The 26,952-nt window shown below is 39.8% G+C and overlaps 1 protein-coding gene across 2 annotated transcripts in view; it reads left to right on the forward strand.

Moving 5' to 3' along the window:
• The first annotated feature begins 59 nt into the window (after nt 1-59).
• The window catches only part of PTGER3 (prostaglandin E receptor 3), a 60,336-nt gene continuing 33,443 nt past the window's right edge, over nt 60-26,952 (forward strand). The window contains exons 1-3 of one of the 2 annotated variants that reach the window (XM_005911438.3): nt 60-1,668; nt 15,900-17,217; nt 17,976-18,874. In XM_005911438.3, the coding sequence (XP_005911500.1) occupies nt 17,981-18,874 (894 nt within the window). In that variant the 5' untranslated portion in view covers nt 60-1,668; nt 15,900-17,217; nt 17,976-17,980. Of the gene's footprint in view, nt 1,669-15,899; nt 17,218-17,728; nt 18,875-26,952 lie in introns of those variants that run through there. The other variant, XM_070367854.1, reaches the window with a different exon arrangement.

The following is a 26,952-nucleotide window of genomic DNA, read 5'->3' on the forward strand; positions in this document are numbered from 1 at the left end:
ATGTAAAGTCACCTTATTTTTATATATGAATGTTTGGTTTAAAACATACCAAAGCCATGATCACTATAACCTTTGTCACTCAGCAATTTTTGAATTGTTTTAAACAGAGAGTACCCAAACTAGTTGAACACTGCACCAGAACGTAGCTTATTCCATGTGGCAAATAACATGTCAGTGTGCTTCTTAGCACTTAACAAGGATCTTTTTTAACTGCTAAGTGTTCTTAAATTTGTATTTAGAATCCTTTTATCTAAACAATATTGAATAGTTGGTATTGGCAACAGATTCCAAGTCCAGAGCAAGCTATAAGCATAAGACTGTCTAGGCACATGTACCAAGGTAAAACTGATTTTTTTTTCTCACATCTTCTCGATATTTGGCTTCCACAGCCAGTGCTGTTTCAATAGATGCTGGTAAGATGGTATGAAATTTCTCTTTTCTTCCCTAACAATTTTGACATAATTGTTAGATGTTTTGTTTTTTAATAGAAATAACTTGATAGCTTTCCTAAACTGGAAATAATTTTATTTCTGGAAAACAATGGAGTTTTGTTTAAAGGCAGTTGAAGGTATGTAATACTGATTTCCTGGCTAATTCTTCCTGTCATCTTTACATACTATTGTATATCATCCCATGTTTTACAAACTGAAAGATTACAGTTTAAGAAAATTAAAATTTGCCCAAGGGAATCACAGAGGAGTGGCTTAATGGGTATTCATCCCCAAGTCTCATGGCAGATAATCAGTATTACCTCTAGTAATAACCAAATAACCTGTTTGAGGAGATAGATGTTAAGTCAAAATAGATTTTTTTAACATCTGATTTAGTAAGAAGGTGTTAATTTTAGTCTTTTATAAGTAGGTGGATAAGTAGACATACTATTTTGAAATAACTTAAAATTTACAGAAAAGTTGCAAAGGCTGAACAGAAAGTTCCCACGTACTCCCACCCAGTCTCTACCATCATTAGCATATCACCCTGTGATTTTGTCAAAACTAAGAAACCAACATTGATATGTTACTGTTACTTACAGTCCAGGTTTTACTTGAATTTCAGTATTTTTCCATTAATCCAGGGTGCTACGTTACACTTCCACTTGTTTCTCATAAATCTCCAGTCTCCTCTGGTCTGACAGGTTGTCATTCTTGCCTTGCCTTTGATGACTTAAGAGGAGTACTGACTGGGTATCCTTTAGAATGTCCCTCTAAAGTTTGTCTGGTTTTTCTTGTGATTAGACTGAGTATGAGTTTCAGAGCAAATACCACAGAAGAAAAGTGCCCTTTTCACAGAAATTGCCTGAAATCACCATTGTAGTTCAGTTTTTTTCCCCTTAATCTACTCCATTCTTTGTCAGCAAGTCACTAAGTGTAGCTCACCTTCAGAGTTGGGACGGGGAGAGTTAAATTCCAGCACCCTGTGGGAAAAGGCTGTCTACACAGATTTGAATTCACTTGTAGATTTATCTCCTATTTATTTACACTTGTATGGACTTCTGCATATTTATTCTTTAAGTCATAATTGAATGCTATGTTATTTTCTGCTCAAACTTCCAACTTTGGCCATTGAGCGTCCTTTTCAGATTGACTCTTAACCTTTGACTTGCCTCCATTCTCTGGTAGATGATGGAGAAAGGGAAGGAAGGAAGAATTGTTGGAGGTTTATCATCAGGTAGGTGAGGAAATAAAATCTAGACCTTGGTGCTGGTGATAGCTTTGACTTTAAATAGGAGCCTAGACAGTTAAATATAATATCAGTAAGAATTAATTCAGGTGGCATTAGAGCCAACACAGTTTTGTTTTTTCCCAGCCACATTGAAGCAAACGGATGCTTACGAGAGGGTGTTGTAGCATTGCACATGGTTAAAAGATGAACATGTGATACTAATAGTTTGCAAATGCCTGTATTTAGCAAAGTAAACATACTAGCATAAGAAAATAACAATAATTGGTAACTTATACATAAATGAATAATTAAAATATACATAAGAAGAAGAAAGCTATATACATTATTCAGTTGAATAAGACCTGGATTTGAAGGCAAAATGTATGTAGGACAGCCCCTCATTATACATAAATGAATAATTAAAATATACATAAGAAGAAGAAAGCTATATACATTATTCAGTTGAATAAGACCTGGATTTGAAGGCAAAATGTATGTAGGACATAATCTCAATCTAGTGGGGACATGGTCTTATTTATAGAAGCAATAAAGTCTCTGCTAAAGTGGGAAGAAAATCAGTCTTGTCTGAGTGAAGAGGCAAACTCTAAGGAATTGACTTGAGCAGTCTTGAAGGACAGGTTTACTGATGAATAAGGTGAGCTAGTTTGTGAAGCCTCAAGATTTGGGTGTGTTTTAGGAGATCCAAAACACTCTTCGTGGTTTAAAACCTTAGAAAAAGAAGGAACCAAGTAATAATGCTGTCAGAAATAAACTGCACCACATTGAAAAGTGCTTGAAAACAGTGATAATTAAAGACCTTAATCGGGCAGTCAGAACAAAGAGTTTTGTACCTACCCACAAACTGAAACATCTGTGACCTGCCTGTTCTCTGTGGCATTATCAGAGACTGAGTACCTCCAGCCTGAATGTAATATGAAGTGAATGGGTATGATCCCAGTGGTGGATTTGGCAATGATACTTCATTTCTATCTGTACTCTTCTCCTGGAGTCAGAGCCAGATTTGAATTTTTACTTCATGGAGCCTGTATGACATTGGACATTTTTATGACTAGCGTATGAGTATACAGCAAATAACTGAATATTACTCCCTACTCATGGCCTCAGATATTTTGTATGGTAATACTAAAGTATTCCTACTCACCCCTTTCTATAGCACCAGATCCATTAAACTGCCTACTGTGTGTCTTCTTTTTAAATGTCAAACTGTTTGAATATATCTAAATTCTACCCATGCAATCTGTCCATCAAAACTAGTATGTTTCACATTGATAAACAACATTATCAGTGATGTAGGATGCAGGGTCCTCTTAGATTTCTCTTTTGCCTTCCCACCTCAAATAAATCTGACTTAACTTTGAATCAGAGAAGGCAATGGCAACCCACTCCAGAACTCTTTACTGGAAAATCCCATGGACGGAGAAGCCTGGTAAGCTGCAGTCCATGGGGTCACTAAGCGTCAGACACGAGTCAGCGACTTCACTTTGATTTTTCACTTTCATGCATTGGAGAAGGAAATGGCAACCCACTCCAGTGTTCTTGTCTGGAGAATCCCAGGGACGGCGGAGCCTGGTGGGCTGCTGTCTATGGGGTCGCACAGAGTTGGACGACTACAGCGACTTAGCAGCAGCAGCAGCAACCTTAAATCAATGGTTCTCAAGCCCACAGTGCTCCACTACTGCTACCAGTGTCTTGGTTTATGGACTAAGATATTAAAGTTGGCTCTTAATGATTATTGGGCCTCCAGGCTGGCATATGGCATATGCAGATGGTAAAGAATCCGCCTGCAGTGCAGGAGACCTGGGTTCGATCCCTGGGTCAGTTGCTTGGAGAATCCCATGGACAGAGGAGCCTAGCAGGCTACAGCCCTTGGGGTTGCAAAGAGTTGGATACAACTGAGTGACCAACACTCACTCACTCCCCCTCTGACATTTAGTAGAGGTCTTCCACAGTGTTTGCTAGATGATACTTAACCAAGTAGTTATTCTTTCAGTACTCAGTTATTCTTTCAGTACTCATATAAGCTGTTTATGTTCATGTAATTTCCTTGTTTAAAAATTTTCCTATGGTTTTCAGGATTAAACTAAAATCTTTTCTGACTACCACACCTTCCCTTCCCCCTGCCAGTTCCAGCAGACTTGAGCACAAAGCCTATATAGCTATCCCCGTGAGCCATGCTGACTACTTGTGATAAATTTCCATCTGTGCAAGTTTCCTGTGCCCTGTACACATCTCATTACCATCCCTTTTTCACTTGATCTTCATGACTTGATTCAAAACACTCAGATGCGCACCCTGATTCCTGAGTTTCCATAGTTCAGGTGAATTTCTTGAAAGTCTTTTACCCAGTATTTCTAGCTCTTTCAGCATTCTATAGCTAGCACCATGTTTGACAAAGGAATAAATATAAATATGTTTCTTAGAGTTTAGTCAGTTTTTTCCTCCAATACTAATAAATGCTTATTCTTTACTGGAAAACATTTGGTTGCAGGAGTTTTCTTTCTGAAGTTATGATAGCCAGTTAGCAAACTGGACACTTTTGATTTTTTTTTCCAGTTGAATAGTTCCATTTCATCACAAGCTAATAAGGTTTGCATTTACTCATCCAGCTATGCTTCAGTGTAGTATAGAATCTGTAGAAATTGCATGTAAACACTGTTTATTGCCCTTGATGTATGCCAACATAAAAGGGTTAAGTCACTCAGACACCTCCAACTCTTTGCGACCCCATGGATTGTAGCCTGCCAGGCTCCTTTGTCCTTGAAATTCTCCAGGCAAGAATACTGGAGTGGGTTGCTGTTTCTTTCTCCAGCGGAACTTCCGAACCCAGGGTTTGAACCCAGGTCTCCTGCATTACAGGCAGATTCTTTACATCTGAGCCAGCAGGGAAGCCCGGTAAAACACCAACTTAGGTTTATGCAAACAGCTAAGAGAAGATTTCCATGGGGTCACAAAGAGTTGGACACGACTGAGCAACTGAACTGAACTGAAGATTGGAAATCAAGCCTTACTGGTATATGTTTTGAAATTTGTTTAGTTTCTTTTTATATTCCTGAAGATGGAAGCACAGAATTATTCTGATCCCAGGGATGGGGGAGCCTGGTGGGCTGCTGTCTATGGTGTCGCAGAGTCGGACATGACTGAAGCGACTTAGCAGCAGCAGCAAGAGAATTTTAGTAAGCTATTGGTTTATACCTAACATGTCTGCAAAAATACCAACCTAAGCAAGTTTGCTTATGAATTGGTAAATTGAATTCCTTTAGAATGTATAACTCTTGGAACTAAGTTAAAAATTAGCCTTTGCATTCTTGTGTAGGAACACAGGTCAAAATGGTTTTGTGTTTATTAAAATATTGTCATATGTTTACTTAAAATTTAGAACAGTAAACATAGACTAGTTACAATCGTATTTAATAGGTTTTGAGGCCCTAAAAGCTTTTAATAGAAAATAGCATAAAATACTATCGATTGATAACTACACCAGTGAAGTTCATTTTATTGGCAAAGATGATTTGGACATTTATTATAAGAAATGTAAATTAGGAGTTACTTGCTCTTTAGTGAACTAAAGACCTGAAAAAACATGAAAGTGATGTGGATGACACAAATCTGATGAATTAGTAATTACATTAATCCTCTTAATGACATTATTACCTCTAATTATTCAAATCTGCTGAAAATGTTGCCTTTTCAGTGCTTAAATACTTCAAATCAGAATTCTGAGCAGAAAAGATAAATCATCTTATTGTAATTTGGATTATGTGGCTATTAGAGCTTAAGAATTTTAATGTGATACTAGTGACCATGATCAGAGAAGGTTAAATATTTGCACCTTTGTAAATGGTGTGGTTGGAATTAGAGAATTGCATTGCTGTGTATCACACTGTTCTTAATACATAAGAAGTATCGAAAAGGAAAGGTCGCAAAGTGTTCTCGTTAATTCTCTACCAGAAATGAAGACCATGTAAGTACTTCTCAGGCTGCATAACCCGGTGCTGCGGCACCTGCATTACTAAAAGCCTGCAATAGAAAAAATGCCAAGAGGATATTGGGACAATTCACTTGTAATATTTTCCCCAAATTATGGAAATGAATCTAAAACAGTTGATGTAAAATCCTTGAGCTTAAATGCTGCTCACAAAGTATTCCATATCAAGGTCTAAGCCTAGACATGGAAATTTAAGCAGATCTATTCATAATCAAGTTGTTGAAAGCCTGTGACGAAGATGAAAAGCAGCCAGAGAAAAAGTCATATAGAAATAAGGATGACAGCCAGTACTGTCGGAACAGTGAAAAACAAGATCATGCAGTATCTTTAAAGGTATTTTAAAAAATCAGCCTATTCTATATATACCCGTTCAAATGTATAAACTTTGTAATTTCTCCAAAGCTGAATCTCTAATACAAAAATTAGATTTTTTTTTTTTTTTTGGCAAAAGAAAATTGATATCAGATGGAAATTAGATCTATACAGTAATAGCACAGGAAGTGTTATGTGGTTAAATACAGGTTTGTTTTTTAAGTCACTAAAAGATAATTGTTTAAAGCAAATAGACTGTGAGACTTAGGTGCAAGTAAACAAGTTGCTCAGGTCAAAATGGGGGAAATGGAAGTGAGCTATTTGTAGGGTTATAAACAAAGTTGTACATATCTTGAAGGTACTTTGAGAAGATGTATGCTATAAAAGCAGCCACCGAACATAACCAGGAGTTACACATAATACACTTGAAAAAAATGGAATCACAAATAATGTAAAAGGAGGCAGAAAAAAGAAACGTGATGGAAAATAGTAGGTTTGAGCCCAACCACTGTTCAAACACTCCCCATAATAAAAGAGACTGTCAAACTAGATAAATGGAGCAAGACCCATATGCTCTTAAAAGAAATCTATTGTGAACATAAAGATACAAATAGGTTAGAAGTGAAAGGGTGGAAATAATGTAGTAAAAACTGATGAAAGAATAGGAATAAATCATGTATGTCAAAAGCATAATCAATCATAAGCATTTATGTGTGTAATAGTTGAAAACATGAAACAAAACTTGATAGAACTGTATGGCAAAAATGGGGAGATAAGTCAACTTGACCTAATTGACACAGAACTCACTAGCAACAAAAAACACTCTTTCAAATACACTTGGGAAGTTGATGTGTGCTCTATTTGATTCTGTTTACATGAAGCTTAGTTCAGTTTGGTCACTCAGTCGTGTCCGACTCCTTGCAACCCCATGGACTGCAGCACTCCAGGCTTCCCTGTCCATCACAAACTCCCTGAGCTTGCTCAAAATTCTCTGTCAAGTCCGTGATGCCATTCAACCATATCTTTCGTTGTCCCTTCTGCTTTCAGTCTTGCCCAGCATCAGGGTCTTTTCCCAATGAGTCAGTTCTTTGCATCAGGTGGCCAAAGTACTGGAGTTTCAGCCTCAGTCTTTCCAATGAATATTCAGGACTGATTTCCACTAGGATTGACTGGTTTGATCTTGCAGTCCAAGGGACTCGCAAGAGTCTTCAACACCACAGTTCAAAAGCATCAGTTCTTCAGCACTCAGCTTTATAGTCCAACTCACATCCATACATTACTACTGGAAAAACCATAGCTTTGGCAGGCCTTTGTTTGCCAAATAATGTCTCTGCTTTTTAATATGCTGTTTAGGTTTGTCATTTTTTCTTCCAAGGAGCAAGCATCTTTAAATGGCTGCAGTCACCATCTGTAGTGATTTTGGAGCCCAAGAAAAGAAAGTCTGTCACAGTTTCCATTGTTTCCCCTCCTATTTGCCATGAACTGATGGAACCAGATGCCATGATCTTTTTTGACTGTTGAGTTTTAAGCCAGCTTTTTCACTCTCACTTTCATCAAAAGGCTCTTTAGTCCCTCTTTTTCTGCCATAAGGGTGGTGTCTGCATATCTGAGGTTATTGATAGTTCTGGCAATCTTGATTCCAGCTTGTGCTTCATCTAGCCTGGCATTTCACATGATGTACTTTGCATATAAGTTAAATAAGCAAGGTGACTATACAGCCTTGATGTACTCTTTTCCCAATTTGAAACCAGTCTGTTTTTCCATGTCTGGTTCTTACTTGCTTTTTGACCTGCATACAAATTTCTCAGAAGGCAGGTAAGGTGGTCTGGTATTCCCATCTCATCAGAATTTTCCACAGTTTGTTGTGATCCACACAGTCAAAGGCTTTGGAGTAGTCAGTAAAGCATAAGTAGAAATTTTTTTGGAACTCTTGCTTTTTCTATGATCCAACAGATCTTGGCAATTTGGTCTCTAGTTCCTCTGCCTTTTCTAAATCCAGCTTGAAAATCCAACAGTTTTCGGTTCACGTATTGCTGAAGGCTAGCTTAGAGAATTTTGAGCATTAGTTTGCTAGCATGTGGGATGAGTGCAATTGTGGGGCAGTTTGAACATTCTTTGGGATTGGAATGACAACTGACCTTTTCCAGTCCGGTGGCCACTGCTGAGTTTTCCAAATTTGCTGCCATATTGAATGCAGCATTTTCACACCATCATCTTTTAGGATTTGAAATAGCTCAACTGGAATTCCATCACCTCCACTGGTTTTGTTCATGGTGATGCTTCCTACGGCCCACTTGACTTCACATTCCAGGATGTCTGGCTCTAGGTGAGTGATCATCTTGGTTGTGAAGCTCTTTTTTGTACAGTTCTATGTATTCTTGCCACCTCTTTTTAATATCTTCTGCTTCTGTTAGATCCACACCATTTCTGTCATCTACTGTGCCCATCTTTGCATGAAATGTTTCCTTGGTATGTCTAATTTTCTTGAAGAGATCTCTAGTCTTTCCCAATCTATTGGTTTCCTCTATTTCTTTGCACTGATTGCTGAGGAAGGCTTTCTTATCTCTCCTTGCTATTTGGAACTCTGCGTTTAGATAGGTAGATCTTTCCTTTTCTCCTTTGCCTTTACTTCTCTTTTCTCAGCTATTTGTAAGGCCTCCTCACACAACCATTTTGCCTTTTTGCATTTCTTTTTCTTGGGGATTGTTTTGATCACGGCCTCCTATACAGTGTTACAAACCCCATCCATAGTTCTTCAGGCACTCTGTCAGATCTAATCCCTTCACTTCCACTGTATAATCATAATGGATTTGATTCAGGTCATTTAATGGTTTAATGGTTTTCCCTACTTTTCTTCAATTTAAGTCTGAATTTTGCAATAAGGAGTTAGTGATCTGAGCCAGTCAAAACTATTCACCTAGAAATATAAGTAACTTAGTGGAATAAAGTAAGAGATTACAGAAAAGAATACATCCTTAATATCTTTGGGGGGAATAATTTTATATATATAGAAAACTTGCCAAGATAATAAGAGTTCCTATACCCTTAATATTTGGCATAATTTGCAAGAATACAAGAAACCAATATTCACACATTACTGTTAACTCCAGATTTCCTTTAATTTCTACCAGTTTACCAGGTATTCTACAGAATACCTGACCACCAGAGTACTTTTCCAGTATCCTGTAGCTGCTAAGTCGCTTCAGTTGTGTCCGACTCTGTGCGACCCCATAGACGGCAGCTCACCAGGCTCCCCTGTCCCTCGGATTCTCCAGGCAAGAACACTGGAGTGGGTTGCCATTTCCTTCTCCAATGCAGGAAAGTGAAAAGTGAAAGTGAAGTCACTCAGTCGTGTCCGACTCTTAGCGACCCCATGGACTGCAGCCTACCAGGCTCCTCCATCCATGGGATTTTCCAGGCAAGAGTACTGGAGTGGGGTGCCATTGCCTTCTCCGGGTATCCTGTAGAATGACCTTCATTTGGGGTTTATCTGTTACTTTCTTTTCATGATTAGACTGGGGTTATGGGTTTTAGAAAGGTTACTGTAGGAATGAAGTGCCTTCCTCATCACATATCAAGAGATATATCCACATGACATTACTGGAAATGTTAACCATCACTTTGTTAAGACAGGGTTTGCCAGATTTCTCCATTATAAAGGTACTACTATTTTCTTTTTAATACTATATTCTTTGGAAGCGCAGGCATACGTTGGAGATACTGCTGGTTCAATTCCAGACCACCACAGTAAACCAGGTATCACAGTAAAGCGACTCACATAAACTTACTGGCTTGCTAGTGCATATAAATTATGTTTACCCTATACCAAAGTCTGTTAAGTGTGTGATATTATGTCTAAAAGGACAATATACATACCTTAAGTCTAAAATACTCTTACTTTTAAAAATACCATTTTCTGATGGTGCAGGATTGCCACCAATCATCTATCTAAAAATGCAGTATCTGAAACTCAAAGCACAATAAATGCCTGAAAGTCATGAAGTCAAGCATACTCTCAATAAGGGGGACTATGTTTCAGTTCCTGGAGAGGGGAGTATCTACATATATTAAGCAGGTTTGCCTCTTTTTTACTCATTTATTTACTCATTTATATCAGTATGGGCCTGTGTATATTTACATTTGAATTATATTCAGGATTCCATTATTTTATTGGTCAGATTGTTCCATTTAGCCATTGGGAACTGTTTTACGTTGACTCCTGTGTTTTTGACATATCACCATCCTTTTGTCTTTTGAGCAGTCTAATTTTTGATAATACAGATGTTGTAGGCTCATATCTTCCCTGTCTCAGCCATCAATCAGTCATTTCTCCAAGGAGTTCTGGTGGTTCTTATTGAAGAATGATATTTAGAAAGTAAGATCTAGATTCTAGGCTATATAGAAATTTAGTATATGATAAATGGTATTTAAGAGAAGAATTATGATTTACTTAATAAATAGTGCTAGTTAGCTTAATAAGGTGGAAGTTTAACTTTTTTAATAAAAATTAAATCTATTTGATTAAACATTATTAAAGCAGTATTTTCCAAAATGTAATGAGTATAGAAATTAAGGAGAAACTTTTAACTTTCTTAAGCAATAATCCTAAAATCATAAAGGGAAAGATGAACATTTTACTGAACAAATTTTCTACATATGGTAGTAAACATGACACACAAAAAAGAAAAATGATAGGGTAGGAAAATAAGAAACAGGTGATGGGTATCTAAATATCCAAAGAGCTCCTGCGAATTAATAGCATAATGATAATCCAATGGGCAGTGCACAAAAATCAACGAGGAAGTTAATAGAAATGTGAAAATGGATTTAACTTTACTAGTTAGGGAGATCCAAACTAACAGTAAAATATATTTTACTCAGATTGTAATTCAGAGCCTGCAAACAAAGCAGCAGGAATCCATGTATTGTAAGTGAATGTATCTTTGTATGAGCATAAAGAAAAATCTGAAGTCATACACCACAACCTGTTCATATTGGTTAGTTTGGAAGTAAAATTAAGGACAGGTGTAGAAAATATCACGAACTTTTAAAAATATATGGGCTTCCCTGGTGGCCCAATGGTAACGAATCCGCCAATGCAGGAGACAGGTTCAATCTGTGATCCAGGAAGATCCCACATGCCTCGGGGCAGCTAAGCCCGTGTACCACAACTACTGTGCCTGTGCTCTAGAGCCTGGGGCCCATGCACTGCAACTCCCGAAGCTCGCATGCTCTAGAGCCTGAACACCGCAACAAGAGAAGCCACCACAGGGAGAAGCCTGCACACGGCAAGACTCAGCACAGCCATAGCAATTTTTTAAAATAAAATCTACATGCTATTTAAGCTTTGCTTAGCTTATTTTGTCACAATAAAATTTAAAATGATAAAACCAAGACAATTAAAAACAGTAGCAGTAGATTAGGTAAATGATGGCAGTGACCTGAACCAAGATAGTAGCTGTGGAGATGGAGACAGTGAATGTGTATTTTGGAAATAGAATTAATATTACTGGATAATGGATTGGAAAAGAGAAACAATGGAAAATGAAGAGTCAAGGATGGCCATTTGATTTCTGGCTTGAGTTTGTGGATGGCATTATTATACATTGCAATGGGGAAGACTCAGGTATAACCAGGAGTGGGGAAGAAAATTTGAAGTTCCATTTGAACATACTGTGGTGTTACTGGGTTATCCAAGTGGGATGACAGTCACTTGGATAAATGAGGCTAGAATTCCAGGGGAAGTATAGGCTGTGGATACAAATTTGGGATCTATCAATCCTCTCCTAAGGATTTATCATGATAAAAATAAGCCCCACAAATGTACATACCAATAAATATAAAAATGTTATTGTAATTGCTGCTAATAACAAAAAATTATAACCTAAACATTCAGAAAAATTATGCTCCAAACATTCAAGAAAAAAAAGATTGTTCCTGGTATTTAAGACTATAAAGAATTTCTATATATAATGACCAAAAGTAATAATCACATTTGTTAAATGATCAAAAGACAAGAAAAAGCTGTAGGAGTACTTCTAGTAACAATGAGAGGGTAAAGAAATCAGAATTTTTCTCCTATTTTAATTTAGAAGGTTTATAGTCTTAAGATTAAATAAATTTGTTTAATGTATGAAACTCTGTGTGTGGTGTGAGATAAGGATTGTGTTCATTTTTATTTGCATATAGGTATCCAGTTTTCCCAGCACCATTTGTGAAGACTTTACTGAATTACCTTAACACTTTGTTGAAAATTAACTGAATTTGCATTTATGTATGTATGTGTGTATACATATCTTTATATTTCTGTGTATATATATATATATATATATACACACACATACATATCTATATAAAGTGGGCTTCCCAGGTGAAACTAGTGGTAAAGAATCCACCTACCAGTGCAGGAGACACAAGAGCCGAGGGTTCCATCCCTGGGTTGGGAAGATTCCCTGGAAAAGGAAATAGCAACCCGTTCTAGTGTTCTTGCCTAGAAAATTCCATGGACAGAGGAGCCTGGTGAGTTATCATGGGGTTGCACAGAGTCAGACATGACTGAGCACACACACACACATCTATATAAAGTTCAATGGAATAACATAAGCATATTATTCCATTGAACTGCATGTATATCATTATGCCAATATCACTGTCCTGCAAATAACAATTATAAAGTCTGGTTAAAAGATTTAAAACAACAACTATTTAAATTTATTGGAAAGCATTCAAAAGCACACAGAGCTAGGAGAAAAAAATAATCTCAAAAAAACTGCAACTGACAGGAGTAAGAATTAAGACTTCTGGTCTTTTGGACTGAGGTGATATCCAATCCTCATGACTATCTCATAGGAAATAGTAGTAGAGAAACTGCCCTCATTGGCAAAAAGTGCAAGAGATGGGAGTTCACGTTTAGAAAAACCACTGAGATTTAAATAGGAAATTCAAATAATGAGAACCACAGAAAGTGAACTAGAACTTCTGCCCAAATCTACATTTGACAGCCAAACTATATGTGAATGACAGAATCGCCCTGGAACCTAATTTTAAAAAGCAAGCTGAAGCTTCACAGGCTTGAAATACCAGGGCACAGCCCCAAACTGACAAAACAGCTAGAAATCAGAAGACACCCCCGCTATAAGCAAATAAACCAGACAGAATGATCCCCATCACTGAACAATCAACAAATCATATAGGTACGTTGTTGTTCAGTTGGTAAATCATGTCTAACTCTTTGTGACTCCATGGATTGTAGCATGCTAGGCTCCTCTGTCCTTTGCTGTCTCCCAAAGTTTGCTCAATTCATGTCCATTGAGGCAGTGATGCCATCTAACCATCTCATCCTCTGCTACCCCCTTTTTCTTTTGCCTTCAGTCTTTCCCAGCATCAGGGTCTTTTCCAATGAGTTGGCTCTTTGCATTAGATAGGATAGATCAATTCACAAGAAACCAGGCTTAAAGAGCAGTCATGAAGAGACGAGATAACAGTAGCTGCCTATCAGTGGAGAGAAAATGTTAGCATTTTGAATCCAGGCACATTAACTGCCAAAAGGACCACCCCATCACCACCAAATCAGTAATCTTCAGAAGAAATGAAATCCACAGTCACTACAGTATATGAATGGTAATGTCCAGTTTTCAGTTAAAAATTACTAGGCATATAATGAAACAAAATTTGGAAAAGAGGCAGTCAATAAAAAGGACTTAGGGTATCAAGATAATTGATTTAGAAAAGACTTAAAGTGTCTATTTTGTTGAACTCTTAATTATATTGATTAATGTTTGAGAGCTACATCTACCTTGTGTTCCTGAGATAAATCTTACTTGATCCTGAATACTATATACATTTTTCTACTTTTTCTTCAAAACTGTACATTGTTTCTAAAATTGGGTTTCTTGATTTGCATGACATCACAAAAGCCACTGAGTTTAGCATTCTTCTGTTATTTTGGGTAAAATATCAAGAGTTTCCATTAAAATATAAACTCCATAAATGTAGAAACTTTTGTTTTTCTTGTGTCCTTGACGACTGTATGGTGTCTGACATAGTGTGGGTGCTCACTATTTATTTATTTTTGGCTGCACCATGCAGCATGTGGGATCTTAGTTCCCCCACCAAAAATTGAACCTGCATCCCCTGCATTGGAAACAAGGAGTCTTAACTACTAGACTGGTAGACAAGTCTCAATACTTATTGAATAAATGACTTGAAAACATTCTGAAATTAGTAGTTGGCTCTATAGAGTAAGAACTGCAGATATTTTCAGATAATCAAGGGCTTGATTGTGTGAAACTATTAATTTTTCCAGTTCAGTTAGTCATGTCTGACTCTTTGCTATCCCATGGACTGCAGCACACCAGGCTTCCTTGTCCATCACCAACTCCCAGAGTTTGCTCAAACTCATGCCCATTGAGTTGGTGATGCCATCCAACCATCTCATCCTCTGTTGTTCCCTTTTCCTCCTGCCTTCAATCTTTCCCAGCATCAGGGTCTTTTCCAATGAGTCAGTTCTTGCATCAGATGGACAAAGTATTGGAGCTTCAGCTTCAGCATCAGTCCTTCCAGTGACTATTCAGGACTGATTTATTTTTTTTTAATTTATGTCTATTTTAAGATTTCCTGATAGAAGTTCAGTAGAAGTATATACAATAAATTCATCAGCACTTGCTAAGTACTGACATATGTCAGAAATTTTAAGATGTAAGATACAATAGGGGATTTAAATTTATGGACTAAAATCACTTCTAGGCATAATATCAGTTAAAAATACATAACGGGTGAATGCATGCTTTAATATCTTTTCAAAAGTTTTTGAATATGTGGTCTTTCAGTTACCTTACTCTATAATTTTAATCCTCACTGAAATATTGGTTAGACAGACATTCAAAGAAAGACAGAATGACAATAGTTATGTTAGGCCCCTATGAAAAGTATCAGAGGTCCTTAAGCAAAGCATGTATTGTTCAGAAATTATATAGCATGTTATTAACCTTTGGGTCACTAGAGGGCGGTGATGTTCCAGACCAACACAATTCAGACTATTGCTGTTCTGACACCAAGAAGCGTGGATCCGGGGACATTCTGTGCCAGCATTCTATAGTGACACCTCAGATCCTCCAAATTACTTGTTTTCAAGGTGAATAACTACAAAACAAACAACTGAGGATAAGATGAAGCAATCAATACACAGAAAGGAGGAAAGTGTTATACAAAAATTCTGAAATGTAGTACATTTAAGGCATTGGTGGAGGTGAGTTAAGAGAGGGTAACATTAATTGATACTATATGCCCTTATACTTTTAACTCTTATGTAGTCTAACTGGTGTGTACTGCAGTGAGGGTAAGAAAAGTTTCAAAGAGATCAAACATTCATAAATAAAACAATAACTTTTGATGTCACTGTATATTGGCTTTGGGTTTTTTTTTTTTTTTTTTGATGTATAAATCATGAAAAGGTCTTAAATTTTAAAATAAATATACAGTTACACTAGAGTTTTATTGCTATAACATTAAATTTTGATATCTACTTTACAGTTACACTAGAGTTTTATTGCTATAACATTAAATTTTGATATGTACTTTCAATCCAATGCTTTGGATAAAACTTGTATCAGAATACCATCAAATATTATTTTAAAATGACACTTCAGAAAAACATTTTCACAAATATGAGTTTGAGACTAATTAAAACTAATAAAAGCTTGGGGGAAGATTTAAAAAATGAACCACTTCTCTATTTCTTCTTAGTTGTTCTCATTAGACACATGGCATTACAAATAAATTTCAAAAAAGTAAAAGAAAAAAGCTAAAACACGAAATTAGTGATGTGATTAATGCATGTTGTGAAAATAGAGTTTACGTTTTCTTTTTGCTTTTTCTCCTTTAAAAACTATATAGGCCTATAATGATTTTTTTTTTTCAGACTCATACAGAGACAAAACAACAGCATAGAAAGAATGCAAGGGAATATATTCCATTCTCATATCCTACCACTATTTTACATCCAATAAGGAGATCAACTAAGCTGGAAAAGACAAACAACTGAACTGACCCAGTCTTGCTCTGAAAGTCTGAGTAATGGTCTTCATAGGGCTGAGTAAATGGGCTTCCCAACTGGCTCAGTGGGAAAGAATCCGCCTGTGATACAGAAAACGTAGGAGATGCCGCGGAGTCCATCCCTGGAACAGGAAGCTCCCCTGAAGGAGGGCATGGCAACCTGCTACAGTATTCGTGCCTGGAGAATCCCATGGATAGAGGAGCCTCACAGGTTACAGCCCATAGGGTCGCACAGAGTCGGACATGGGAAACGACTGAGTTGAATGATTAGATCTAATTTCTTAAATATGAGGAAAAATGAAGTTCGAAAATAATTTTTAAAATCTTTCCATTTCTCGACAAGATGAAAAGGCAGAAAAACTAGACTCTCCCTAGATTTGAGAACTGCTGGTCTTATCACCTGTTTAGAGTGGTTACGGTATCTATGTAAAGAATACTGTGCTTCAGATAAGAAGTTGGAGACTGGAGAATTGCTGAAAGACTTGGGCACATCCTTTAACTTCGGGAGCCTCAGTTACCTCACCTTAAAGGGGGAGTAATAACAATACTTGGAGGATGTCTGGGGAAAAAATAGGGAAATGGTTGTGAAACATAAAATATTGGCTTAGTAAAAGATGTTACTAGGCGATTATGCCCATTTTCACTAAATGTGAAGACCTTCATAACATCTAAATGCAATTTCTAGTCCTAATTGCATAAGAATGGTCCAAGGTGGAGAAAGATGGCTTTGTAAGAGTTTGCCTTGTTTCTCTGCCCCACCTCCCCTCACTCAAACAGGCTAGCAGCCTTTGATTTCAATATTTCAGATGTGCTGAGACAATGAAATAGTGAGTGCCAGCCACCTGCCTCTAGCCCCTTTTGCCCTAACTAACTTTTAAAATATTTTTAATTAATTAATATATATATGTATATTTAATGTTAAGGAAGGAGAATTTAGGCGGGTGATGGAAGGGGTTGGTAGTTGGGATTTCTTTATTTTTGAATCTGACAGTCTGATTTTGTCTTCCTGTACCCTATTCCCTTAAATCTTATGGCACTATTGGTTTTTCAGTTTCAGTGCGCCCCTGGGGACAGAGCAACCTGGCCTGCTTAAGATCATGCGAGAGTCCCAAAGCAGAAAGGGAAAAATGTTCACGCTCATCTACGTATCAGGAGTGTGGTTTGCCTAGATTGCTCAGGGTCAGGTAGGTAAGATAACACTTGCCAGGGTTACAAAAGAGCGTCGGGAGGAAGATCTGGTCCTTGAGCGAGCCTCTGTGGATGGAGAAGGAGGAAGGCAAACACCTTGGCAACTTGCCTGAGGTGGGGTAGCCGAGGGAGACCTTTTATCCCCAGCCTCTCCACGAACTCTCCTCTGGCAGAGAACCTGAAGAGGCGCGGGGCCGCGCGGGGCAGCCTAGCTGGGCTGCCACTCCCGGCAGGAGCTGGGCCATTTCTAGAGGAGTCCTCCCGGGGCGGAAGGATGTTCGGAGCCCAGGCAGCCAAAGCAGTGATCAAGCCGCAGCGAGAAAGAGAGGGGGAGGGGGGGGGAGGGGGGGAGAGAGAGAGAGAGAAGAGAGAGAGGAGAGAGGAGAGAGGAGAGAGAGAGAGAGGGAGGGAGGGAGGGAGGGAGGGAGGAGGCTCTCTGCTGCCTCTGCATCCTCCTCCCACTGCACTTTGGCCCACGCCCACGGGCGCCCCGCCCCCCTCGGGCTTATAGCAGGCGCCCGGGCACCTCCGGACGCCTGGGAGCCGACGGCACGGCTGCCTGCTTGGCCTGGGAGCCCGGGCGCCGCCGCCTTAGTGGCGAAGTGAGGCGGCGGCTGCGCCCCGCATCATGGAGGGCAGCCTAGCTGCGACCCCAGCCCCAGCCCCGGTCACCACCGACAGCCGCCGCCTCCTGCGCCGGGTCTGCCGGCTCTCGTCGCAGTTCTCAAGGTGCCGTCCCTTCCTCACCTCCAAGGCAATATGAAGGCGACCCGAGACCACGCGAGCGCTCCTTTCTGTACGCGCTTCAACCACTCCGACCCGGGCATCTGGGCGGCCGAGCGCGCCGTTGAGGCGCCAAACAACCTCACGCTGCCCCCGGAACCCAGCGAGGACTGCGGCTCGGTGTCCGTAGCCTTTTCGATGACCATGATGATCACCGGGTTCGTGGGCAACGCGCTGGCCATAACGCTCGTGTCGAAGAGCTACAGGCGCCGGGAGGGCAAGCGCAAGAAGTCGTTCCTGCTGTGCATCGGCTGGCTGGCGCTCACCGACATGGTCGGGCAGCTGCTCACCAGCCCGGTGGTCATCGTCCTCTACCTGTCCCACCAGCGCTGGGAGCAGCTCGACCCGTCGGGGAGGTTATGCACCTTCTTCGGCCTGACCATGACTGTCTTTGGGCTCTCCTCGCTCTTCATTGCCAGCGCCATGGCCGTCGAGCGGGCTCTGGCCACCCGGGCGCCGCACTGGTACTCAAGCCACATGAAGACCAGCGTCACCCGCGCCGTGCTGCTAGGCGTATGGCTGGCCGTGCTCGCCTTCGCCCTGTTGCCGGTGCTGGGCGTAGGTCAGTATACTATCCAGTGGCCCGGGACTTGGTGCTTCATTAGCACCGGGCCTGGGGGCAACGGGACTAACTCCCGGCAAAACTGGGGCAACGTTTTCTTCGCTTCTGCCTTTGCCATACTGGGGCTCTCGGCGCTGGTGGTCACCTTCGCCTGCAACTTGGCCACCATTAAGGCCCTAGTGTCCCGCTGCAGGGCCAAGGCCACGGCGTCGCAGTCCAGCGCCCAGTGGGGCCGAATCACGACAGAGACGGCCATCCAGCTCATGGGGATCATGTGCGTGCTCTCGGTCTGCTGGTCGCCGTTGCTGGTAGGTAGTTCCAGGGCTTGGGGAGTTCGGGGTGGGCGCGTGCGCGCCGGCGGGCAGTGAAGACTTTGAGAAGTGACAGCACCTGCAGGGGCGTGTCTGCAAGCAGAGAACTTTGGAGAGGGCTCTACCTGCGCTGTCTTGGTCTCGGCTTCAGAGCGTAGCTCCTCATTTACTTGCTGAGCACCTTCCAAGGGCAAGGCATCGCATTAGGCTCTGGCTGTGCACGCCTGGAGACCCCAGGGGTGCTCACATTCTAATCTGAGAGAGTAAGAAGATACCCACGTGTTCACTGCTGGTGCAGAAACTGGTTTCTCCCGGGAGTACTAGGAGCAGAATAGAATGGCGATGACAACTCTAGCCCGGTACTCTGGGTTTTCTCCTTATTTCAAATACCTCTCGCAAGTTGAGTCGATTTTCACTCTGCAGAAGTACTTTACCGGCGGCCCCCTACCCCGCAGACAGGCACAGCCTCTGAGCTAGTGCGGGTCCTCCCGCAGCAGCCGCCGCTCGCTTTGCTAGCAGGCAGACGCGAGGCAGGAGAGTGAAGGGGCTTCTCGCCCTCAGCCAGCCTCCGTCCTTTGAAATTGCGCTGCGCCCTCTAGGAAGTGCTAGAACCCACGGTCATCCCGTGGGCCCCGAGGTCTACTAACTCCCTCGTACCAGCTTTTGCTTGTCCTTGTGATCACTGCACGGGGCTGATGGCAAGGCCCTTTCTGGGATAGGACGTAGAGGTTTCTGCACTTACCAGCTCCTCACGGGGCCCACAGCCCGGGAGCAAGTGACGTTTCCACATGCTCCTTGTCTAACACCCGTTCTTACATCTTAGTTTCCAGGTTTTCTTCCGCAGTCCGTTTAGCTCGACATTTGGTGTAAGTGCTATTTACTAATTCCTGATGAATGGTTGCTTTTTTAGGCCCCCAGCAACCTGGCTCAGTAAATATTCCTGCAAGAGCGATCTGGTCATTGTGACAAGGTTACAACAGATGACATATCAGACCTAGAAATTTATTAGACAGTTGTGAAAACTCCTTGAATCTATGGCACAGTTTTCAGAAACCACCCACGTATAGGGTTTTTGTTTTTGTTTTTTTTTTTTCCTTTTTTCTTGTTTTCATTTTTATCTGTATCTTGCAGCTTACGGAATCTTAGTTCCCCCACTAGGGATCCAACCGGTGTCTCCTGCATTGGAATCTTCATGGCAGGACCATAGAAGTCCGGAGCTTTTCTTTTTTTAATTGTGATAGAATACACATGAAAATTCCTATTAGTTTACATTAACATTGTCGTACACCATGTACAATTTTAAAATCTTTGTACTTTTTAACAAAACTGTAGTTCCTTTTCTCCTCTCACCCAACCCCACCCCACCCCCACCACTCCTGCATTTGACAACACCGATATTCCAGAATACTCTTGTTTAATTGTGTAGTAAATATATTTAGAGCAGGAGTCTTGGCTTAGAATGGATCATAGGTGGTGACAAGGAGAGTTATGTTGGGACCTCGTAGCCCACAAATCTCTGTAAGGTTTCAGTTCTGCATTCCAGAAGCTAGAAGTCAGGCTGATGTCATCACCGTGGCTTATCAAAGCCAGCACCAATTTTAGACATATTTACTTCTACTGTGTGTAGGTAGCCAAATAGAAGAAAAAAAGAATTCTAAATAATAAGCACTTTACGATAATTGATAGTTAATGTAGCTTTAAAGGCAAATAGAGTATTTGAATTTTTCACAACAGTCATTTGAGTCCCACATATTTGAGTTCTATCACACTTTTTATATGTGCGCTCTATGTATCCAAGGAAAAAGGTAAATCATATGAATAAAATGCTTACTCATACAGTTAACCAGACTTATAGTTGTTGCTTTCTTTTTAAGTAGAAGAGAAAATAAGCAGTGTGTTTTTTATTTCAAAACTGTGCTTCTAATATGATGGGCACAGTGGCCTTATGAAGACTTTAGATCAGTTCTGAAAACTGAAACCTGGGATGACCAAACTCACTCTTAAGAAACCCTGTATTTGGAATTCATCTTAATTTCAATTAATATTTGCATATAAACTTCATTGGTTTGCAGCATTTTATCAAAGTTTATTGGGTCAGTTCTCATAAAAACATTAAACAAATTCAACATGTGATCATATCAAAGACAAGAAATTCGTGGTTTTCAAAATAGGTATTTTTTTAACTAAAGGAATTATTCTGTCTTCTGTTTTGTGTACCACTGAAGTTAAATCTCCAAATATCTTCAGAAAGATCTGCAATACAAAGTTGGAATTATTTCAAAGGAAATAAAATGGCAAAACTGCTCTCTTAAAAGGTTAGGGAATTGTAAGAATGAAAACACTAGAATTTAGTGAACTGAATTTTTAGTGTATTAATGCTGAAATGAGAGGGTTTTTTAAAAAATATGTTTTTCCTAATTATAAAATATAGATTCTCTGTTAGCTTTAAAAAAAAATGGGCAAAGGGTACTAATCTAATTATTCAAAATTCTTACTTAAAAGGATTCTGAGTGTATCTTATCTTGGAGGACTAACGTGATGATAATAATGTTCAGTTGTCACTGCTGAAAACCTTAGCAGAGAATAGATACCATAATAAGAAAACATCCCAACTGCTGCAAATTCCTGCTGTGTAAATAGGAGCTGTTGCTCGGTTTATCTGGTTTAAATAGAGGTTTATCTATGGTGCAAACAAAAGCTTTTAAACTTTTTCCTCCAGAAGCTATACAATAGAAAATCTGAAATTAAGTGAGAATACAGTGGGAAGTGATGTCACCATTGATAGATGACCTACACTTCTTAGTCAATATAAAGCATCAAATTCTGTTGAAATCAGTCAATTGGCTCAGCAGTGCAATCTGTTTGATTTATTATCATTAGATTTTTTTATGAACTACGATCACCAAATAGTCCAGTTGTTTGACATGATAGCCAGGTTTCCAGAAGCAGGAATAACCCGAGGCTGTTGTTCAGAGGAAGCCATGACGACAGTTTGTACTTTTGTACACCTGGTGCTCCTCAAACAGGTACAACAGCTACAATACTAATACTGTAAGGGACTAATACTGTAGCCATCTTAAAAATAGTAGACGAAAAGCTATCTACACTATGAAAAGAGATAATGAGGAACAGAGTTTCTCATCCACAACTTGGGAACTGTATAAAAGCAGCCTTAGGCACTTTGCCTTTAATCTTGAACCAGCAAATTCCCTGCTCAATAGCCACAGATGTGGGCAGAGATGCTTTAACTCAAGGAGATATTTTTGCAACATAGATGTAGTGTTTTTTAAGTTTAAGGAATCACTGACATTTTTTGACATAGAAAATTTGCCTTAAATGCACTACATGTGATAAATAGATGCAATAGGTTATTTTACAGAAGTAATGGTGTTTTATAGTTTTATAAAAATAACAATATTAGAATATTGTTAAGAATATTAGAACCAGATTTCTAATTCAAGATATTTGACTCTAAGTTTATTTTTAATCTTTTTTCTGTTGTATTGATTTGTTTGTTTGACTTAGCTAAAAGCCAGCAATTCTAGTGCTAATCATAGTACTGGGGAAATTATATATCCTTTTAAAATGCAAAAGTAGAGCTAATAGTTATCTAAGGTCTTTTTCCATGTGTTATGCTCAGTTTCTCTTATTTGGGAGAATCATGGTTTAAAGACACAGAATGAAAAAATTGAGAAGGAGACTTCTTGGTCAATTGTACTTTTGTAAGAATGGGGTTTCCAGTAGTCATGAATGGATGTGAGAGTTGGACTGTAAAGAAAGGGGGCAGTGCCAAAGAATTGATGCTTTTGAACTGTGGTGTTGGAGAAGACTCTTGAGAGTCCCTTGGACTGCAAGGAGATCCAACCAGTCAATCCTAAAGGAAATCAGTCCTGAATATTCATTGGAAGGACTGAGGCTGAAGCTGAAACTCCAGTACTTTGGCCACCTGATGAGAACTGACTCATTGGAAAAGACCCTGATGCTGGGAAAGATTGAAGGCAGGAAGAGAAGGGGATGATAGAGGATGAGATGGGTGGCATCACCGACTCGATGGACATGAGTTTGAACTAGCTCCAGGAGTTGGTGAAGGACAGGGAGGCCTGGTGTGCTGCAGTCCATGGGGTCACTAAAAATCAGACATGACTGAGTAACTGAACTGAACTAAAGAGTGGGGGCTTCTGAGTGACTTGGGCTTTTGGACACTATACGTAAGGAGATAGCAGATTATCTAAGTGATATATCCAGAAGCAAATATAACTTGAAGATTAATGAGATAAATCAGGGCTTAAAATGTAGGTTTTTGTATCTTGAGTTTATTAAAGAGAGCCAAGAATTAAACAAATTCTTAAGCCATCTTATTTGAAGACATTCAGATGGTCTAGAGTTGTAGCATACGTGTGACTCATTGGACTTTCTCCTTTGAAAAATCTGTAAAGGTCAATAACTCAATTATGAAAGTTTCCATAGGATCATTTTTCTGGGAATTACACTCAGGAATATCCACTATAGGCATTTGTAACAGAGGATGATTGATGATTTGTCTAGGGGAGCTGAGAGGTGGTAGTGAGAGGTACTGGGTGTCATGTTCAATTTTCAGTCCTTGCCTTGCAGAGCTAGAAAGCAGGGAGAGAAGTTCTCCTTCAAACTCCTCACATGGGTAGCACTTTTATAGTCCACCAGTGTGGCAATGGCACCCTACTCCAGTACTCTTGCCTGGAAAATCCCATGGACAGAGGAGCCTGGTGGGCTGCAGTCCATGGGGTCGCTGAGAGTCGGACATGACTGAGCGGCTTCACTTTCGCTTTCCACTTTCATGCATTGGAGAAGGAAATGGCAACCCACTCCAGTGTTCTTGCCTGGAGAATCCCAGGGATGGGGGAGCCTGGTGGGCTGCCGTCTATGGGGTCGCACAGAGTCGGACACGACTGAAGCGACTTAGCAGCAGCAGCAGCAGTGTTCTACATGCATCTCTTTCACACTTGGAAACTCTTGGAATCTACAACTGTAGCATGTCATATTCTGAATCCCTCTTTTCCCTCAATTCCTTATCATAGAAGTAAATAAGTGGTTTGTATTTCAATTCCTGCCTTGCTTCTTGAGAATTATTAGATGGCCTCTTAAGTCCTTCTTTTCCCTAGAAAAATTCTAATTTTCAGAGATTAATGAGGGTAACCCAAGAAGGGACCTTATTTTTCTTGGGGTTCCTCTTATATCTTGTCTCCTTGTTTATTTTATGGTAAACATAGTAATTCATCCTTACACAGAAATGACAATTGGACAGTGTGTGACTTTTTTAAATGAGAGGGATGCACACTCACGCATGTGTGCACACATATGCACACATATACACACACGCGGAAATAACACTGTGGAGTAGTGACTCTGCTCCCTTTATTCGGAACACTTTGGTCTCCATTTTCCAACTTTACACCTCACCCCTCAGCCATTCAGGACAACTGCCAAGCAGTCACTGTCTTGGATTGGCTAAGGTCCCAAGTTAGCAGTGACTTTGTTAGAGGAACCTTCCTTGAGCCTCTTTAGGCTTGGTTGGGTGCTCCAGCTGTTTGGTCCCACAACACTTACCTTGCAGATCCAGTGTCTTGATCTGAGTCACACTTTACTGAACATTCTGGTTAACTGACCTCCTGAGGGCAGATATAGTAACTACCAGTAAATTGTTCTTTTCCTAGGAACTATCATGATGACCAGCCATACACAATATGTCCAGTACAAGCCTATTGAGTGAATATCTGAGCACATAAATCAGAAGACAGGTTCTTGTCCCAGTGACATAACACAATCCTCTGTGTGACCTTAAACGGCTTGCTTGATATCTTTGTGAACACTTTTCTTTTTTTCCTGTAAAATAGGAATAAAAACACCAACTCAACTTATTTCACAAGATTGTAATAAAAAGCAAAATAAATGTATGTGAAAATAGTTGAGACTATTTCTTCCATATTAAGAATACTACTGTGATGTTTTATAGATGACAATGTTGACTTCTTGTCTTCAGATAGACCTTTCTCCCAGGAAACTGGAGAAAAGAGAGACGTGATGTTTCACAGCTTGATTAGTTATAATTAATTGGTGGGGAAATGTGGTGGAGAATGTAACTTTTCAGAAAAAAAATTAAGAAAACGGGCAAATAAATATTGTAAGATAAACATTTGTAAATCTTTGCAAGGTATAGTAATTCATCCCTGCTCCCTGCCTCCGTCACCATCACCATTCTCTCAGCTCTGGGATGCTTTCCCCCTCACAACTGCCAGTTAACTCTCTAAACCTAAAACATGCTGGATTCCACCTCCCCTTCCTTTGAACTTGGAGGAGTACCCACCACCTCATGCTCTGAAGACCTCTGTCTAGAATATGTCCCTTATCTTTCCAGTCAGGGACTCCATGTGCTCAGACCTGTCCTCATGTAAATGAGTTGAATTAACTGTGCATTTAGTTGCTATCCTAGGTCAAATCATTCTGCAGACCTCTTAAGGCTAGAGCCTGTGCCTTGGTTGTCCTCATCTCTTCACAGGTGATCCAGTGTTGGGGCTGCACAGATTCTCCACCACTGACCCATAGTCCAGAACTGAGTTTACATGAGCCTTAAATCAGACCAAAGCATGAGAAACACACAGTTGTAAACTGCCTCACAGTTAGTCTAGGTCCTGACAAGGCATTAATATTATTTGTAGTCTGCAAATAACACAAAGTGTAATTTTCCCATCCAGTAGCCCTCCTAGAATTCTCTTGGGCATCATTTATAAGGAGAACATTTCAGCATCTGGTCTAGTCACCTATTCAAAATCAGTATTTTATTTTACCCTTGCTGATTTTTATGATAGGTGTTTGAGGACTATAAACCTAAACATGAAAGATGGTGGCAGAGATAGAAGAGGAAGCTTGATTTTTCTCACTTTAATTCTGTTGAAAAGAAATTAGGTACTAATTTAGGTAAGAGTCATATCATATAGTGAAGTGAAAGTCGCTCAGTCATGTCCAACTCTTTGTGACCCCATGGACTATACAGTCCATAGAATTCTCTAGGCCAGAATACTGTAGTGGGTAGTCTTTCCCTTCTCCAGGGGATGTTCTCAACCCAGGGATCAAACCCAGGTCTCATGCACTGCAGGCAGATTCTTTACCAGCTGAGCCACAAGGGAACCCCAAGAGTCATATCATGTAAGTACAGGATAAATTTTACACCGAACAAGATTTTTACAAATATTGGTAATACAAAGACAGAAGTCAAGTTGGAGCTGGAAGTATACTTATTTTTAAGCACTTTTTTAGTTTAAATATATATATATATATATATATATATATATATTTGACTGTGGTGGATCTTAGTTGTGGCATGTGGGATCTAGTTCCCTAAACAGGAATGGAACCTGGCCCCCCTGGATAGGGAGCACAGAGTCTTAGCCACGGGGTCACCAGGGAAGTTTCCTATTTTAAGCAATTATTGATCTAATAAAAATCAAATATAATTTTAAGAACGTACTTTTCACTAATCCTTTATTTCCTTTAAGTAGATTTGATCTTTTTGTTCCTCTTTCTGAATATTCAGTGTGTTATTTTCTGTGCTTGAGAACATGCTGCTGTTGGTATGACTCATGAGCATTTGGAAAAAGAAGTATGCTGTTAATGCTGAAAATACTGAAAGAGAGATTCTAAAAAATACGGTGTGTTTTGAAGAATTCACCAGTCCAATAAAATGGAGCTTTCATTGTGGTCTTGATATACGAAATTTCCCTGATAACGTTCTACCACTTTGGGTCAAGTAGAGCACACACATCCGCATTTCCCTAATTAATCCAGTGCCTTGGCAGTCAATGGCACAAACAGCAGTCAGTGATTAAGTGACCTCTGCCTCTGTTTCATAAGAACAAGAGAAAGCTATTGAAAAGCAGATGGAAGGTAGAGAGAGCAAAAGGCACAGAGCCCGCGGTTCTCGTCTTGGCTTTTCTACCAAAGGATAAAAGTCATCCTATCTTTCTGGTTTTCCCTTTCCTCGTGAGTAAAATAAAAACACTTATCACTCTAACCTTGTTTTCCGTTCTGACTTCCTGTGGCTC

Source organism: Bos mutus, chromosome 3, assembly GCF_027580195.1.
Source record: "Bos mutus isolate GX-2022 chromosome 3, NWIPB_WYAK_1.1, whole genome shotgun sequence".
Classification (NCBI taxonomy): domain Eukaryota; kingdom Metazoa; phylum Chordata; class Mammalia; order Artiodactyla; family Bovidae; genus Bos; species Bos mutus.